The sequence below is a fragment of the Harmonia axyridis genome, chromosome 7 (assembly GCF_914767665.1).
Source record: "Harmonia axyridis chromosome 7, icHarAxyr1.1, whole genome shotgun sequence".
Taxonomy (NCBI): Eukaryota; Metazoa; Arthropoda; class Insecta; order Coleoptera; family Coccinellidae; genus Harmonia; species Harmonia axyridis.
The window spans coordinates 30,150,186-30,169,287 of record NC_059507.1 but is presented as its reverse complement, the minus strand read 5'-3'; the positions used below and the strand labels follow the sequence as shown (position 1 = coordinate 30,169,287).

Below are 19,102 nucleotides of genomic sequence, written 5' to 3'. Positions count from 1 at the left end.
CCCCTGCCATATTGGGGATTGATCCCTTATGACATAATATGACATAATATAACGGGTGTTTTTTTTCGAGGTATATAACTTTAAGTTGGCATTACTATTCAAGATGAAGACCGATTTAACAGCTGTCAAGTGATTTATTCTCAGTTTGGTTTGGCAATTTATTATGAATAGACTCACGCCTGAACAACGCTTGCAAATAGTGGAATTTTATTTCGAAAAAAAAGGTTCTGTGCGGAATACGTATCGCGCACTACGTCCATTTCATTTTGTTTAGCGATAAAGCGCACTTCTGGTTGAATGGCTACGTCAACAAACAAAACTGCCGCATTTGGAGTGAAGCTAATCCTCAAGTGTATGTCGAAACACCGTTACATCCAGAAACACTGACTGTTTGGTGCACTTTATGGGCTGGTGGAATCATCGGTCCGTACTTCTTCAAAAACGATGATGGCCAGAACGTTACAGTCAATGGTGATCGGTATAGAGCCATGATTACTAACTTTTTCATTCCTGAATTGAACAACCATGATGTCCAGGAGCTGTGGTTCCAACAAGATGGCGCAACATGTCACACAGCTCGTGCCACAATCGATTTATTGAAAGACACGTTTGGTAACCGCCTAATTTCACGTTTTGGACCTGTGAATTGGCCTCCAAGATCTTGTGTTTTAACACCGCTAGACTACTTTCTGTGTGGCTATGTAAAGTCATTGGTCTGTGCGGATAAGCCACAAACCCTTGACTATTTGGAAGACAACATTCACCGTGTTATTGCCGATATACCGAGCCAGCCGTGGTCATATGCCAGAAATCATATATAAATGTAATGCCATAAGATTATCTTGCGGATAAATAAAATTCATGTCAATCGAATAATCCATCGTTGTTTTATTGCAATTTAAAGTTCTATAGCTCTAAAAAAAACACCCTTCACAAAATGTATGGGACAGGTCCATAGTAACATTCTTGGACGTTCGCCAAAAAAATAGAAGTCAAGCTCAGTGAAATATCATTGAATTATCAAAATGCAGTGCTTTGGTTATAGTTATTGAAATTATTCATTATATAATCGTAATGAATACTAACTCGAGCATAGACAATATATTTCGATTATACTATAACTTCAACACTCGACGTAATTCGCGAAACACCACTCGAGCTGCGCTCTCGTGATGTTTCGCGAACTACGTCTCGTGAATCGGTGTATAAACGATTATTGTATATGCTCTTGTGATATTATAACTGATATTATAACCCATGTTTTGATGAACTAATAGAAATCGTAAATTTCCCATAGTAACGGCGTATTGATAAGTGAATATACACCTGGACGACATGGTATAATCGTTTTGGTGTTTCGCCTCCTGCCATATTGGGATCATTTCAATAGTAATAATATTTACCCCCAGTCCCCCCCCATTTCTTCGCCATTGACAAAATTTGTGTAGCATAAATATCGAAATTGCTTCAAATCATTATAAATAAAGGCATGTTAATCTCTGAATAATGGGTTGATTCATTTTTCGAAACAATTAAATAATTGAATCTCACAGTAACATTAAATAACCACAAAGACCCAAAATACAAATTTTGGGATTGCAGGTGTTGTTTCTTCAAGTAAAGATCATTTTTTAGCAGCATGGTATCAAATGAACTTCATTCAAATAAAAATCATATCAAATATGAACTTAAAATAGAGTTATTCAATCACATTCCGAAAAATCAGTCTCAGGTTCAAAAGCAATGTCTAAAAAAACTCAGAAAATTATGTTTTTGAACATTTCATTACCTAAGTCCTAAATGATAGCAATATCAAAGATTTTATTCAAAACAGCACGGGTTACGTCCGATAGCTCAGTAAAATTAAAGAGAAAAATGGACTGTATATGCAAGCGTATGAAGTTGTTGACATCAGTGTTGACATTGTTTACGCGCACGCCTATGATATTTCACGATCACTCGAATTCCATAATAATCTCTTACACAAACAGCATGAGACCAAATAGTTGAAAAAACCATGGAAGTGAACTCATTTGAAACAAAATTAAGAAATAAAAAAAAAAATTCTGAAAAACGTAAAATGTACGGATCACAAAATTAATCGATGAATTAGCTTTTAGGCTCTTAGTAATTAATGCACTACAAATTTCCTTATTCATCTAATCTATTACCTCATCATCATGCATGCTGCTTTCATAACGATAAAGTCGTCAGAAACATAGAAAATCCAAGCAGAATATCGAAATAAAAATGAGAAAAGCACTGACGTAGAGAAGGTGCTTTCAAACTCTCGTCATCCATGCGCCATTTACGCTCTTGGAATTGAATGGATTTATAAGTCCCATCTCCCATATCCCCATATATAAAGTTATGTGAACTCCAAGGGCTCCAGTACTTTCCTAATTTTTTCATTAATTATAAAATCTAATATTCAGTAAAACACTCACCTGCTCTTAATACTCCTCATACACATTTTTTTGTTAACATACATGGGTACTTGTTTTATAATCATTAGTCAGGTAATGAATACTCATCGGTATATATAAATTTCGAACTGACCTAGCACAATTGGAAAACAGCAATGATAAAATTGTACACATGTCAAAAGATTCTTTAACCTATCGGATACAATATTCATTATTACGCATGTGACATGCGTAATAATGCGGCATGTCGAATAATAGGGCTTAATGAAGTGAATATGCGTAATTAATTGAAACCAAACATTTCAAGTGATCAGATTATCCCCACCAAATTTCATATTTACCTATTATCATGGAATGAGTCAAAGAAACTAACACTGAAATTGACCCCTAACTACTGCCATTGAGTATTGAAGTACTTTAATTCTCAATGATGATATAACTAACACTTCTTGTCTTCTTCATAAAATCGACAGTTTATATCCAAAAAATCTTACGAAGCTTCAAACAGAAGCTTTATCGAATAAAGAATACCGTTGAAGGTTGCTAGAAAAGTAAACAATAAAAGGCGAGACTGCTATCATTCAAAATCAATTTTTATGTACTTGACTACGTAAGTATATTCTTTTCTGTTTTCTTCCGCTACAGTTGACGTTGAATGACTATGACGGACTTAAGATGTCACGGACTCTAAGACTTTTTATTCTTCGTAAATATTGGGTTTCAAAAGGTAGAAATAAAAAACTAGTAGATTGACCGGACCCTCTACAATATTTATAATCAGGGTTTCTATTGTGAAATGTTCTGTATCGGTTCTTTGATATCGATTTGATTTTTGAGTCGAGAATGTTCTCGATCAATAAGATTCGACTCACTGATGACAAATCCATGGTCAAATACAATTCTGTCCATCCGTAAAGATGGTAAGTAAAGTATTCTCAACAATTTTCCGGTTATCAATAACAATCATGGACGCCTTATCGTTTTTCAATAATTTTCATTTGCCCACCCCTGAGAAAAATTTTGCGGGCGCCCATGACTGGTGGCAACAAAAATCCGAATCAGAGACGAGGATTTTTGCACCTGGGTCCTGTACAAATGCTTTTTGTAAAAAAAATATTACTTTGCATTTTGTTATTTTTTCACAGGCAAAAATTAGATTCCCGAATGGTATTTGACAAGATTATTTCATGAATAATAGATTTTTCTGTATACACTCAGCTTACAAAACATACTACCTTTATAACAACAGCTGACAAGTTTTGCCGCGGGTAAACTGCTGACAAGTGCTGCCATACAGTTTTTCCATCTAGAAACCATTTGTAATTCCAAATTGCGCGTTTATGATTTGTGGAAATGAAAATATTCTTCGGCGAGTCTTTCTCGAGCCAAAAGTCGTAGTTGCGCCCTCTCTCTGGGAATTGCGGTGTTTCCCCGAGCAAATCCAGCAAATTTAGCCTAAAAATGGTGAATGGGGCTGGGCTTAGTAAAAGAACTTCAGAATAGGATTGACTGAACTGAACTGACACTTCGTCAAAATTAAAATCATTGGGATTGATAGATATGTAGATAGAACAAATTTATTCAACTGGAGAATACCTATACAACCCTTGACTTAATAAAAAAAACCTCACATTTCGAACAAATCCCAAAAATCAGGTAAACGGACAATTCAAACAAAAAACCGCCATATTTAGGCTCAGAAACCGGCAGCCAATCAATAACGAGACCACTCGTACCGACACTGTGTTTTATTTAGTCACTGTAGAGATGCGCAACCCATGACGCCATCTCTCGGGCTAGCCAAAAGTCACTACATACCGATACATCTCTGGTTTTTATCGATTTCCACGAAGCTTTCAGCTCAATTGTGATCTATCATATTGTTCTAGATATACCTAGTATACCATAACAATTGAAAACATCTAAAAAATGCCTGTCTGCATGTACGGACTGACCAGTGGCGTACCCAGACATAAGTCTTGGGGGGGATAAAGAAAACAAATTTTCAAATTTTCCTTCTTTTGAAGAAGTTTTACAAAGAATTTTGCTTACTCATAATAAGATTGTGATATATAGGGTTGTAACATATAATGGATATTCCTTCTGGGGGGGGGATATATCCCCCTTATCCCCCTCTGGGTACGCCACTGGGACTGACGATGACAACAAAACTGATAGCATCAAAGTTAAACGGAGACTGGAGAGTTCGAAAGGGAGACATTATTTCCCCTAAGATTAGCTCTTAAGGATGTATTTAAATAGCTTGAGTGGGAAAAAATGGGGTTCAAAATTAATGGTGCATACTTAAATAACCTCCTGTTCGCTGATGACTTATTAAAGATATTAGACGACATCAAGGAGAATTTTTGATAACAAAAAAAGAACTTAATTTTTGTTAAATATATTTCCTGATGATGTCGTCGACGTCCTCGCTTTTGTCTCTTTAGATCTCCCATGACATCTAAACTGTGGATGTCCCTGGTTAAAATGTTCGAATGACCTACAAGAAAACAAGTACTAACTTAAAAAATGACATATAGGTACTAATCAATTGATTACAAATTGATGTTTTTTCAAATTTTGTAAGGAGTTTGAAGTATTTTGGTGGATGGAACCCTTTAGATACTATTCTGTGCTCGTGCTCGTGGAAATGTTCTGTCAATTATTTTAAAACTGTCATAGGTGTCAAATGTCAATATCGTCTGTATTCTGGTTGACGTGGAAAGTTGCAAATGATGTTTTGACATATGAATCTAAAAGAAAATAAGATGGAATATGTAAATAAAATTGTCCATTTTCCAACGAAATAATATATTTTTTAATTCGATTTTATTACTTCAAGCATTGTTAGGTGGGTCCCTAGTTCATTTTAGACTCCTATAGAAGATACACTGTTTTCTATTGACCTATTTGAACTCCTTCTGTTACAGCTAGTTAAAATGAATAAGGCTCCTCGTCAGGACCCTGGGGAGGATCCTCCTCCTCAAGGAAGCTCTTCAGAGCAAAGAGCAGACTCCCCAGATTTAGAAGAACAGCTCGTTCATCAACAGACTGTAATAGCCCAGTTCAAGGAGATGTTACAGAAGACTGATCAGAGCAGTGTCTCTCAGGAAAAAGTTGATAGATATGCTTCAACCTTGTCGAAGATGACTATGAGAGCTAAAAAGAGTAAATTGAAAAAAGAGAGTAGTTCTAGCACTTATATAAAGGGTGCAAGCAAATCGGGAATAGAGACACCTGTTAATGAAAAAATAACTTTACTTAGGCAACAATTGGAAGAAAACAAGTAAGAAAATTACTTTGGTAATTATGTAGAGTCAACTATAATGCTCTGCATGAGATGAAAATTTCCAGACTCACTAATTTTTCCAATTTTGATGAGAATTTGCTCTAGTGATTTAAAGTTATTAAGAACCTCTTCTATTATGAGTAATCATTCATACATTAACTTGATACAAATTAACTTGTTCAAAACTTTCTGGGGTTCTCGAAGTTTCATATCAGATCAAACACAATCTTGAAAAATGAAATAATTGTTTTTACAATTCGTATTGTGTTTCCAGAATTATAAGAAAGTGAATAGCTGATAAATAATCATTTTTTCAGGGTGAAATTAGCAGAAAGGGGCAAGAGTCAAAAAGATATAGAAGAAATGGTACATCAGTTGAAAGCACAGTTTGATGATTCATTTCAGCTTATTCATGATACTTCTTCAAATTTTTCTATTTTAGAACCAAAAACAGATTATAATAAAAGTAGTAGCTCAGAAGAATTGTATAATATTTTAATAACAAAGGATAAAAAGTTAACAGATTTACAATCTAAAATTCAGAGACTAGAAGCAACAGTTCTTGATTTACAAGAAAATCTTAAAGAAAAAGACTGTGTTATTGATGCCCGAACTAAAGCCATTACCTTAATGTCTGAAAGTCTTTCAAAAAAAAGTAAGAACACACAGGACACTTTGGATGAGACCAAAAACCATATGAGAGAAATGCAAGAAAATTTTGTAAAGTTAGAAAATGAGATGAAATCTAGACAAATTAAACTTCTAGATGACTTGAGATTAAAAAATTTGGAAATAGCAGAACTAGAGGAAAACTTGAAAATCCAAAATCTTAATGCTTCAGATATTTCAACTGGAATTGATTTGAAGAAAGACAATGAAGATTTATTACTTAAATTGAAAAATTTAGAAGCTATAAACAATGATTTAACTGAAAAAAATCTTGAAATCTCAAAAGCAAATGATGATTACAGAAATCAATTGAAAGAATTAAGAGAAACAAATGAACTTGAATTAGATGTGAAACAAAAACTCATTATTGATCAAGAAAAAATAATTGAAGATCTTAAATCTAATACTTCTTCCAAATCAAACACAGATGAAGTGGAAAAACTCAAAAAAGAATTAGATGACCTAAATAAGAACATGATCAAGGTGAAAGCAGAGCATAAAAAGAAAATCAAGCTCCTGAATAAAAAAATTGATGGTTTTAAAAAGATAGGGGACCTTAATGCTCATATTGTTAAATTGAGTGAAGAAAACGATACTTTGAACGAAAAAATCGCTGAACTTGAAGAAGAAAAAGGAAATTATCAATTGAAAATGATGGACGAACAGACGTCAAAAGGTGAGTTCATCTTTCGTTTTTGTTAAATATTAATGAATCCTTTATAGATTCTACTGGAAACTCTTCTGAAGAATTGGAAGCAAAGGTTAAAGAATTGTCTGAAAGATTACAAGTGAAATCAGTAGAAATGGAAAGTTTGCTTATAGGTAAAGTTTTTTTCGGCAATTTTTAAATATGCTTCTTTCAAAGTATATTCTTTCAGATAACACCTCTATGAAGCAGCAAATTGAATCGTTGAACAAAAGTTTAGAGGAATTCTCGGATATTCATAACAAAAAAGTAACTTCTGAAATATCGTCTATTCAGTATGAAGAAAAATTGCAGAAGGAAATGGAGGAAATAATGGCATCCAAGGAAAAACTACAAACTGAAAACATTGAATTGTTAGCTAAGATTGAAATCTTAATGAAAGAAAAATCAGAACTACATTCAAAACTAGAACAATACATCCAAGAAAATATGGAATTGATTGACAAACTAGAAAAAATGAGCACTGAAAAAGTGTCATCTGCTGAATCCATTGAAATTGTGGAAAATTTAACCATGCAAGAGAAACTAGAATTGGAGGAATATCAAAAAAATCTTGATCCCCAAAGTGGAAAGCTGAAAATAAGTGAGGAACATCTAGAGGAAAATCCTGATTTAAATGATAGTGTCAATCAGTTGACTGAAGAAACATCTGAGCTTCTTCAAAAAATTGAACTGTTCACTGTTGAAAGAAGAGAAGTTATGGAAAAAATGGAGTCTTTAACAACAGAAAATGCTCACTTGAGTCTCAAGTTGAAACAAGTTGAAAATAATAGCGAACTACTAACTGAAACTTATGAACAACTCCAAAGTGAGAAAGAAAAACTTGATGAAAAATTAGATTCTTTGCTGAAAGAAAATGAACAGTTGAAACAAAAAGTTGAAAAAGTTGAGCATGATTCCAATGTAAATGAAAATCAGAATCTTAAAGAAAAGTTATATGATTTAGAGGGAGAATATATCAAATTAGGCGAAGAGAATGAAATGTTACAAAAAGAACTGAAGCAGCAATCTGAAAAGATGTATGAAAAAAATCAATTGGAATTCGAACTGAAAGAAGCAAATAATAAATTAACTCAATTTGAAGTAAAAATGACTGAAAACCTTGAAGAGATAAGAACATATCAATCGGTTATAGAAGATAACAAGGAAGAATTCATAAGATCTGCAGCTCATCTTAATGAATTGAAAGAAGTTATTGCTAAAAAAGAATTTGAAATAGAAACATATAAGTCAGAAGTAGAAAACTTGAATATGACAATTAACAATTTCAATGAAAAAATAAATGAACTGGAGAAACAATATGCAATTAGTAAAGAAAAGGAAACAACATTGGAGACTATGGAAAAACAACTAAGTAGTTTAGAGAAGGTTTTAAATGAGAACTTGGGACAGATTGCTGATTATGAAAGTGAATTAGAAGAGAACTCTAATTTGATCAAGCAACTCAATCTACAACTAAAGCAGCTAAGTACTAAAAATTTAGAGTTGCAAAATATTTTTGACCAAAATAATGAAGAAAAGGAAAAAATAATTACCAAATTGCAATTAGAAATAAAAGACCTGGAATTGCAAATTAAATCTAAGGATGAAATGTTCCATAAAGTCTCAAATGAAATGAAAGATAAGTTCCTTTCTCTTCAAAAACAAACTGACATCAATAGTGAATCTCTCGAGGATATAAAACAACCTCTACAAAAGAAGGTCGAAGAACTTTCAGCTAAAAATGAAGCACTTGTTTTGAAAATGAAAAAAATTGCTGCAAATTTGAAAAAGAAAACTCAAAACTGCCAAGAACTAGAACAACAATTCAACTTATCTCAAGAGAAATGGGAAAATGAATTGAAGGAAAAAGATATGTCCTTGAAAGAAGCAGAGCAAGAAATCCAACAACTAAAAATGAAAACAGAAATGTATCAATCTGAAATTAATCTTTTAAAACTTGAGGTTGATGAGAAAGTAGAGAAAAATATTTTGCAGGGTCAATCAGTGCCAGTTAAAAGCGAAATGAGTCTCCATGAAGAACTTTTAGGAAGTAATTTTATTCAAGAAGCATTCACACAAGGTAGTGACACTAAAATTAAGGAATTGGAACTCATTATTGAAACTCAACAAAATGATTTGAGTTCTTACAAAGAAAGAATTAGCACTCTAGAGGAAATGTTATCTAAAATCGATGAAAAAAGGGAAACATTGGAACAAAAAACCAATGAATTGGGTGTTCAGTTAGCTGAAAAATCTCAAAGCTTTGAAGAAATTTCCAAAACAGAAGATTTATTAGAAGAAAAGCTTGCAAACTTATCAAAACATAATAGTGAAATGGAAAAACAACTAGAAGAACTCTCTGCAAATAATGGAAAATTAACTACTGAAAATGTCAAACTTAGAGAATCTGCGAAGAAACTCAAACAGAAGCTAATTATCGCCCAAGAACGAGTAAATGAATTGTTAGTTATAAAAGAAAACTCATCAAAAATAGAAGAAGACTTAGAAAAGTCTAGCAGTCATATCATAACACTAGAGCAAGATTTGCGAAAGTTTGAACTTGAGAAGGTTCAATTGCAAGAATCTGCAAAAATAGATCTTGAAAAGTTGGACAATGATTGGCAGCTTCAATTTGATTCGGTAGTGAGAGAAAAATCTGAACTCTCAATTCTTTGTGAAAAACTAAATGAAAAAATTTCTGAATTGACCGAATCCGAACAGATTTTATCTGATAAAGTCAAAGATTTAGAAGCAAAGCTAGAAAAAAGTTTTGAACTTCAAGAGTCTAGTGATTTCGAACTAAGATCACAAAGAAGTGATATACAAACTCTAAAAGTTGAAATAGACAAGAAAAATGAAGAAATTGATAATCATATAATCGAAATAAGAAACCTACAATCTACAAAACAGATTGAGTTGAATTTCGTCAATGAATTGAAAAAGGAAAATGAAATTTTGAAAGAAAAGGCAAATGAAATATCACAGCAGTTGATTAATATGGAAAGTCTCCTTGAAACTGCCAAAAAAGAAGCAGATGAATTGAGGTCAATAAATGAGAAACTTCAGAATGAAGTCTCTGAATTGTCAAATTATAAAGAGTCTCAAGGTGCAAAACCATTGTTCACTTGGACAAGTCAAGAAAAAGATTCTTTCGATTTAGATCCACCAATTTCAGAAGCACAAAGTTATACTATTTCCCAAGGTGAACCTAATGAAGAAAAGGAGGTTATGCTTCCTTCAAACACAAAAGAAGAACTTCTACAAAAAATCAAAACTCTTGAGTTCATGTTGAAAAATGTGGAGATTGAAAGAGATGAGGTAATCAATCAATGCACTCACTTATCAAATGAACTCATGAATATGGTTTACAGTCAAAATAATGAAAAAGAAAAGACAATCATGAATTTGCAGAGTACCCAGGATCAAATTCCAAATTTGCAACCTGTAAATGAACCCGCATGTGAAAAAAAAACTGCTTACTTATGCTATCCGGATGGTAAAACTGAAGAAAATGAAAATGTTCTTCATTCAGTAGAATCACAACTTGTTTCAGAAGCCCTCATTGAACCATCTGTAGCTGAATTACAAGAAATTGAATTCACAAAAACAAGAGATATAACTGACTCTACAAATCCGTTTTTAGAAGATCCAATTCATAAGAAAGAAGCATACTTGTGCCATCCTAATGATGCTGAAGTTCCTATCTCTCAACCAGAATTCTCAAATCTCGTTGGAATTAATCCAGATCATCTGAATATAGATACTTTTGGTGAAAACGATGATGGTTGGGGTTGGAGCCCTGAAGAAGCAAAACTAGAAGAACTTCAAAATCAAAAGTTCGAAAGTGACCCTCTTCGTTTAAGAATTGTTGAGCTTGAGGATAATATGAAAGCAATGGAAATTGAAAACGAGAATAAAAAGAAAGAATTCCAAGAATTACAGATCAAATCTGCTAAATTAATAAAGAAATTAAAAGAATTGAAAATACAAAATGAAAAACTCCAAAAAAATAAACAAGATGACAGTGACATGTTTAATTTAGAAAGTGCTATTCAAGATGAATTGAAAACACAAATTGAAACATTAGAAAAGAGGATTAAAGAAGTCGGAAATGAATTGATTAAAGAGAAGAATGAAAAACAAATCTTACAGAAAAAAATTGAAACAATTTCTTCATCCAATCAAAGAATGACTGAAATGAAAGAAAAGCAGGATATTGAAATTTTGATGTGGCAGAGAAAAACTGAAGACTTAAAATCCAAACTAGACCAGTTTGAATGGGGTGAGAGTGAAGGAACCCCCGAAAAATCTAAAAAACCATTTAATCCAGATAAGATCAGCGAATCAGATATTCTGAAACTTCAAGCTTCAGTGGCAGAGATGACTGAAACAATCAAAGAACTCACTTTAGATAATGAAGAGTTACAAGTTCTGTTAGAAGAACAACGAACACTTCGAATAACTGCAGAAAAAGCTAAATCTGTTGAACCAATTCCTGACAACATGAAAACTGAAAGTGAATATATTGAAGTGGTCAATCAAAAAAATTTCCTTGAAAATGAACTTGATAAAATTGTAAAAGAAAGGAATAATCTTAGTGAAGAGCTTAATCGAGTCAATTCAAAAACAGAAGAAGAATTTAAAAATATCATGAATCAAAAATTGGCAATAGAAGAAAATTTTGAGAAAATCAGTTCGGAAAATGGAATATTACAAGCTGAAATCAACCAGTTGATCACAAATATGAAAAGTGAAAATGAATATAAGGAAATAATTGATCAAAAAGAGATACTTGAAAATGAACTAAAAGAAATTTCAATTGAAAAGAAAAAACTTCAAGATGATTTGAACCATATCATCCAAAGAAATAACGAGCAAACAATAGATATACAAAAATTGTTACAAGAAAAATCAGAAATGGAAAAAGTTATTGCAGAGAAAGACACTCTAGTAAAAGAACTTATGCTTAATTCTGAACAGAATAACATGGAAATCAGAGAATTGAAAGAATTAGAAAATAAAAAAGCTCAAGCTGAGTTTGAAGTGAAGCAATTGCTAGAGAAAGTAAGTGAGTTTGAAAAGAGTCATTATGAGTTCAAGTCTCAATTGGATAATTCTCTTTCTAAGGAAAAAGCATTAGAAGAAGAGGTAATGAATAAAAATAACGAAATCCAATTTTTACAAAAAGAAAAGGAACATTTGTTGCAAGATTTAAACAAAAAAGATATCGAAATTGAAAGTATGAAATTGAGAATTGAGAAAGATTCTTCAGCTTTGAAAACTGAATTTGATAACCAAACTACAAACATTGAACATTTAATAAAAGAAAATCAGGACCTTACATCACACCAGAAACTATTGGAGGAACAAATTGAAATTCTTTCCAAACAAATACAAGCTAAAAATGAAGAATGTCAGGTGCAGATGGAAAAGTTGAGTCAAGAGTGGCAAATTCTGGTAGATCAACGTGGTAGTGATGTTGCAGAAAGTTGGAAACTTCATTTAGACATGAGAGAAACAGAATTTGGACAATTAGAAGAACAATTAAAAAAAGAACTCAGTGATTTGGAAGAAAAGTGCAATAGTTTAGTGAATGAGAATAACGAATTGAGAAAAAATGTTGACACAGAAATAAGAAATGAGGTTGATAGAGTATCTGCTTTACAACAACAGATAAATGATCGCCAACAATATATCCAAGAGTTATCGCAAACCCTTAAAGACAAAGAACTACATATTGAAAATATAGAACAACAAATTCTACAACTTCAAAGTAATATCAATAGCTTGCAAGCTATAACTGATGAGAAGGATGTGAAAATAAATGAATTGCAAATTATAATAGATACCACACAGAAACAGTTTAATGAAAAAAGAATAATTGTTGAGGATGTTGTTCATATTTTAGAAGAGAAAAGTTTATCTCCAATATTATTCGATCTTGAAAGCATAAAAACAGAACTAAGGAGGCAATTAAGTACTGTAATTAGTCCAGAACACTTATCCAACTTAGAGAAGGACTTGATAAATAAAGACTCCCTAATATCGAACATGAAAAACGAATTATCATCAAAAGAAAATGAACAAGTAATTTATGAAAGTACTATAAAGAGTCATTCTACAGAAATTATAAAATTAAAAGAACAAATTGAAAGTTTGAACATGGAAGATAAAATTAATGCTTTGAGTTCAGAGTTGAAAGATAAGGACATTCTGTTGTTGAATATTCAAACTGATTTAAATACAAAAATGAAGGAACTTGAAGAGTCCTCACTTATAATTGAAAAATATAAAACAATGATTGAAGAAAAAGAAAATGAATTGAAAAAACTTAGTGTTGAGCTGGCAGAAAGAGAAGGAATAATTGTAAATCTGAATTATCAACTTGAGGAAACTAGAAACTTAAAAGCAAGCGATGATGAAAGTACTCAAAATTTGCAATATAGTCTTCAACAATGTCGGTTGCAATGTGATCAGTTGAGATTGACTTTGGATGAGAAGTGTTCATTGATAGATGTAATGAATGCCGAACTTGAAAAACAACACAGTCTTCATGTAGAAAGAGAAAATGACATGGAAAGATTAAAGGTTTATGTTGATGAATTACAAAAAACGCATATCAACGAGAAGGATATATTGGAAAAAAATAAAAACGAAATAATAGCAACACAAGATCAGGAAATGATCAGTTTACGGAATCAACTGAGCCAATCACAATTTTGTTCTGAAGAATTGAAATCAGAGAAAGAAATGGCTCAAGAATCTGTTAACTATCTTCAATCTCAAATTGAAGAACAAGGTAGAAACATTGTAGAACTAAATTTCCAAATAGAATCTTATAAGAAACTTAATGATGAACTTGCCGAAAAATTGAACGATCTAGAAAATTTCCAAAAGAAGTATGAGGAGCAGAATATTATCCTGAATGAAGAAGAAAAACAGATGGACGAACTCAGAGCGATCATTGAAACTCAAGTTGTTAAGATTGAAGATTTAAAACATAAACTATATGAGAAGAGTAACGATTATGATTCTCTGATTGCTGAATTAGATATCAGAAAAAGTGATTTGAGGGTTGCAGATCAAGAAATAAAACAACCGATTGGTCAAGGGAGACCTGTAGGTCCTACTTCTACCGATGATCTGAATGATTGGGTAAGTTACTGCTTGAGCCTGTAATTGAAGATTTAATTTGTTCAAATGTTTCTTAGTTATTAATTTCTACAATAGGAATTTTAATTCAATATGGCTCAAGCTGCGTGGAGTTGAATTGATTTGTGAATGTTTTAGCACAGTTTAAAATTCTCTATTATCAGATAATTTTTATTCGTAGTAATTTCACTTTTGACTTGTCAGTTGTCATTGTTTTTCTGTTTTTTCGCTGTCAACATTTCGAGGGCGTATGCTATGTTACTTAACTCACTCTTTGTTAACTTTTTAGTGTTACTGAAGATGGCTGTTCAGCCAAAAACGTTTTACCGAATAATCAAAACACATACTTGAAGTAAAAAAGTGTTTTTTTTTTCTTTAATTCATAGTTTACAGTAATACAGATTTTATAAACTTTGCTTTCTAATTGATTATTATTAATAGGTTACCAGGTCAGAATTGGATATTGCTCTCTATATGTTGCATCAGAGAGACGTGAGGTGTGAAGAATTAACAGTTGAACTAACACAACTTTTGGAAGAAAGGGATACTCTTCAACTTCGACTCTCAAATGCTTTGAGAGAAAAGGAAGAATACAGAGTAATGGCCGATGGCGACAAAATAACTGACATTTCAGCAGATATCAGGAGCTCGCCATCTAAAGGTGCAATACCTAAGGGAAAGGTGTCTGATATTGTTTTAAGTGCCAGCGGCGCAGAAGTAGCTACTGAAGCTCAAGAGGGTTCCGTAAATATTTCGGAAAATCAACTTGAAAATAAGTAAGCAGTTGAATTGTGATGTTATCAGAGTTTTGAATAACAGTATTCACTTGAGTCATCTATAAACTTCAAATATACCATAAAAATTAAGAACTAATCAAGCATAGTCAAAATTAATCAGGAAATTTTTACTTATTCTATGCGTAATTTTAAATGACCATGAAATACCTATTTTAAAATACTCTAAAGTAACTATTACAAATACAACAAATATTTTGTTATGCTTAAACTAATTACTCAGTTGAGCATCGATGAAATTTTATGCTGATTCATGATTTGTTTTTTTTTTTTTTAACAGGTTATCAGAGCTTAAAAATATTGGGTACAAAAGAGATAAAACATTATTGGATGAACAGCAACAGAGGAGGTTACAGCAGTTGTCAATTATGCAACAACACATTGAAGAAGCCTCCAAGTTACCACCAGAAGCAGCAGCTCGATTGGTTGATGCCAACTATACATTGTGTAAGTACGTTTTTAGTTCTAATATACATAAATTGAGGTCTCTCTTTTCAGCTCGTGATGTTCAGAGTCCTTCCAAAGTTCTCCTGAATTGGTTATGGGGACGAAGCACTCCAAAAGTGAATGATTTATAAATAGTTTAATTTGTGCCTACTAACTGTTTATAATTGTGGTTGAGTGAGAATGTGAGAGTGAAACAACACTTAGATAAGCTATTAAAAGTTTTGTATAAATTTTTATCGTCTTGTTTTGAATTGTATTATAAGAGCATTTATCTTTTGAAAATATTTATGTTAATGGAAATATTTCGATTGGATATTTTTTTTTCATTAAACCTTTATCTTCAGTGAAAGAAAAAAAATTCTGATTCTGGGAAAGATGCAATTGTTACTTCATAGAAATATATTCTTTACAATAATTAATTAACAGTATATTCTTGCTCGGTGATGAAAAAATCTTTATTTTAAATTATTCCTGTTATCATTCTACCATTGGATAAACATAATATTATCATTAGACAATGATTTTAGCGAAATTAAATTTTTCTTTGAAGAATGTAGAATGGAAATTGGATTGACAAGGTGCAATAATGTATAACAGTAATAAGATTCATATCAAAAATTGTCCCCTACGGCAAAATCAACAGCATTATCGAATTGTAGGGCTTTTTTTCATTCGAATAAGCACAAAAAATTGTTTTACAAATCAGTAAAACTATTCACATTAACCCCTTAAAAATGTTCAAGCTAACGATGAATATCTCAATCCATATCAAGGTTATTTGGACCAAGCTGAAATTTGTTTACCAAATTAAGTTCTCGAAAAGAGAACTAATGAAATTATAAAATAAAAACTAAAATTTTTCCACTAAAATGTTTGAAGTAGGAACCTATTTATTGTTGTTATTAGTTGTTGCCTAATTATTAGTGTTCATGTGAATTGGCCTTCATGAAGTGAAAATTAAATTTAATGATATTTGGGCTAAGTAGAACCGAAAGTTGGATTAATCCAAAACTATGTAATGTATAATATTATTTTCGAATGTTAGTTTGGCTACTACTTGTTGAGTCAAAAAACGCAAATGATTTAGATCTGTGAGTAATCGTAGTCCATTTTGGAGATTTATTCTAATACTATTATGGCGAATTTGTGCAAATTTTATGTGAAAACAAACTAATGTTGGATATACATATAACAAAAGCAGTCGATAGAAAGAAAAAAATGTGGAAATGAATCAAATTTCCACATCATCCAAACATAACCTAATAATCCGAAAGATAATTTACATCAATAATAATCGCTGTTCACAACTAAAAATTCGAAAACCATATATTTTCAGTTATGTCGTTATTCTGTAATAATATTCAAGCAATGGACTATGGCTATTTAAAAAGATCGGCTGTAAAAAGTAGGTTGCTTCATGTATAACCGGTACTTATAGGTTTTTGACCTCATATCAATCGTGTGACTGCATTTTATTTTCAATTGGAAAGATAACTTGTATCAATTTTTCTGATAATAAAGTTTATCTTTCATTATTTATTCATAAAGTAGGTGGATAACAATAGTTTTTTCAGTTGAAGTGAGTACTCATGATATAAACCTGATAACTATTTTTTTAAATTTTATAGGCGGTACCTAATTTTCGAAAATGCGTTTGATTATTTTGGATAATGTTAATGCAGTTGGAGAATGGGCTGCCAAATATGTAATGAAGCGTATCAATGACTTCAAACCAGGACCAAATAAATATTTCGTTCTTGGTTTACCTACAGGTAGAATATCCAGAAACATTTCTTATATTGTACTTATCCAAGAAAACAGGTAATTGAAATTTTTTTCTCAGGTGGTACACCACTTGGTATGTACAAAAAACTTGTTGAGTATGTAAAAGCTGGAAAGGTATCATTTGAATATGTTAAAACTTTCAACATGGATGAATATGTTAGTTTGGACCGAAATCACCCAGAAAGTTACCATTTTTATATGTGGAACAATTTTTTCAAACATATTGATATTAAACCAGAAAATGTGCATATCCTAGATGGAAATGCAGAAGATTTGTCTATTGAATGTGAAAATTATGAGCAAAAAATTCAAGAAGCAGGGGGAATAGAATTATTCATTGGAGGTGAGGTGAATTTAATCTTCACTTGAATTGTTGTTACAATGATTTTTTAAAGGTATTGGACCCGATGGACATATAGCTTTCAATGAACCAGGATCTTCTCTTGTTTCAAGAACAAGAGTAAAAACATTAGCTCAAGATACGCTAGAGGCTAATGCCAGATTTTTCAACAACGATATGAGTAAAGTACCTAAGCAAGCACTCACTGTAGGTGTAGGTACAGTAATGGATGCAAAAGAAGTAAATTGATTTTAGTTTTTTCCCTATTTGATATACTTACTCAATTAGTTTTAAATGTGCTCATATTTTCTTGAATATTAAACGATTTGGAATTATATTGAGAAATTATAGAGACATTGCGTTGTAGTATAAAGCAAATACTGTCATCTGATTTATCTTCATCAACCTAAAATTTTCAGGTATTGATATTAGTAACTGGCACTGCAAAATCTTTTGCTCTATATAAAGCAATAGAAGAAGGTGTCAACCATATGTGGACTGTGTCTGCCTTCCAACAACATCGCAATACCATAATGGTATGTGATGAAGATGCAACCTTAGAACTGAAGGTTAAAACAGTGAAATATTTCAAGGTTAGTACAAGAACTTGAAAACGTAGGTCTTGACATGCCTAAGTGAGTTTAATAATCTTGTTTTTCTTCCAAAAAAAAAACATTTCCACAGATTTCCTTGGATTTTTTTTTATCTAGAATATTTCTTAAAAGTGTTTCTTTTTCTAGATGGCTTTGCAAGATTATTTGAAGAGAATTAAAAGTTATGAAGGAAATACTGAATAAAAGTCTTTATGTGATAATTTGTTGTTAAAATTAGTTAATAAACAAGAAAAAAATTGTTTTTATAGGATTTCATTACTGTTTCAGGGTTTGAGTGCACTACATAATCAACTTATTGGACAATACATTGTATAAATTAAGAACTATTTGTATGTTTTGTACTGAAAATATTTTATGTACCCATATTTTAAAATGAAATTTAAGTAATTATATTTTTTCGATTTTATATTATATTTTATTAAATAGTCCTCTTAATATTATATAATCAAAAAACGTTATTAATTTGCCAAAACAAAATTGTTTTCAATTCTATCAAGTTCAACTTTGAGCATCATTTAGTGAAAAGATAACTTTATTATTTCATCACAATAGTCCCAAAAAATAAAGTTTGACTTACAATTAACAAATTCATGAATGTTCGGCCAGCCTCAAACACGACACCTCCTGATAAAAAAGAGCAAAAAACTTCAAACATTCGGGGTAGGTTTAGTTCATTAATGGGCATAATCAAACTAAGGGCTTCATACAAATATGATGGAAATATAGAAGGCTCAATTATGTGATCGTCAAGGGCACAATTATGAATGCGTGAGCGCTCAAAATCTCCTGACTTGTTAGTGTTTTCCGCATTTTATTCAAGGATATGAAGTAAATTACCAATTTGTTTTAAACAATTTATTCATTACAAAGTTTATCACATACATACTTAATTATCACT

The 19,102-nt window shown here is 31.7% G+C and overlaps 2 protein-coding genes across 5 annotated transcripts; both read left to right on the top strand.

Moving 5' to 3' along the window:
• The first annotated feature begins 5,115 nt into the window (after positions 1–5,115).
• LOC123684859 (golgin subfamily B member 1-like) lies at positions 5,116–15,778 on the top strand. The gene is made up of 8 exons (XM_045624339.1): positions 5,116–5,277; positions 5,357–5,712; positions 6,033–7,060; positions 7,108–7,206; positions 7,263–14,227; positions 14,666–15,000; positions 15,299–15,465; positions 15,517–15,778. The coding sequence occupies exons 2-8, from the start codon at positions 5,366–5,368 to the stop codon at positions 15,594–15,596; spliced, it is 9,021 nt and encodes a 3,006-aa protein (XP_045480295.1). The 5' UTR covers positions 5,116–5,277; positions 5,357–5,365; the 3' UTR covers positions 15,597–15,778.
• A 617-nt stretch (positions 15,779–16,395) lies between these two features.
• LOC123684864 (glucosamine-6-phosphate isomerase) lies at positions 16,396–18,610 on the top strand. 4 transcript variants are annotated; one of them, XM_045624352.1, is made up of 6 exons: positions 16,396–16,556; positions 17,094–17,237; positions 17,309–17,593; positions 17,646–17,830; positions 18,010–18,183; positions 18,472–18,610. In XM_045624352.1, the coding sequence occupies exons 2-6, from the start codon at positions 17,114–17,116 to the stop codon at positions 18,517–18,519; spliced, it is 816 nt and encodes a 271-aa protein (XP_045480308.1). In that variant the 5' UTR covers positions 16,396–16,556; positions 17,094–17,113; the 3' UTR covers positions 18,520–18,610. The 4 variants fall into 4 exon arrangements, with proteins under 4 accessions (XP_045480308.1, XP_045480311.1, XP_045480309.1 ...); XM_045624355.1 differs by lacking the exon at positions 16,396–16,556 and adding an exon at positions 16,718–16,870; XM_045624353.1 differs by lacking the exon at positions 16,396–16,556 and adding an exon at positions 16,868–17,012.
• Positions 18,611–19,102: the final 492 nt, after the last annotated feature.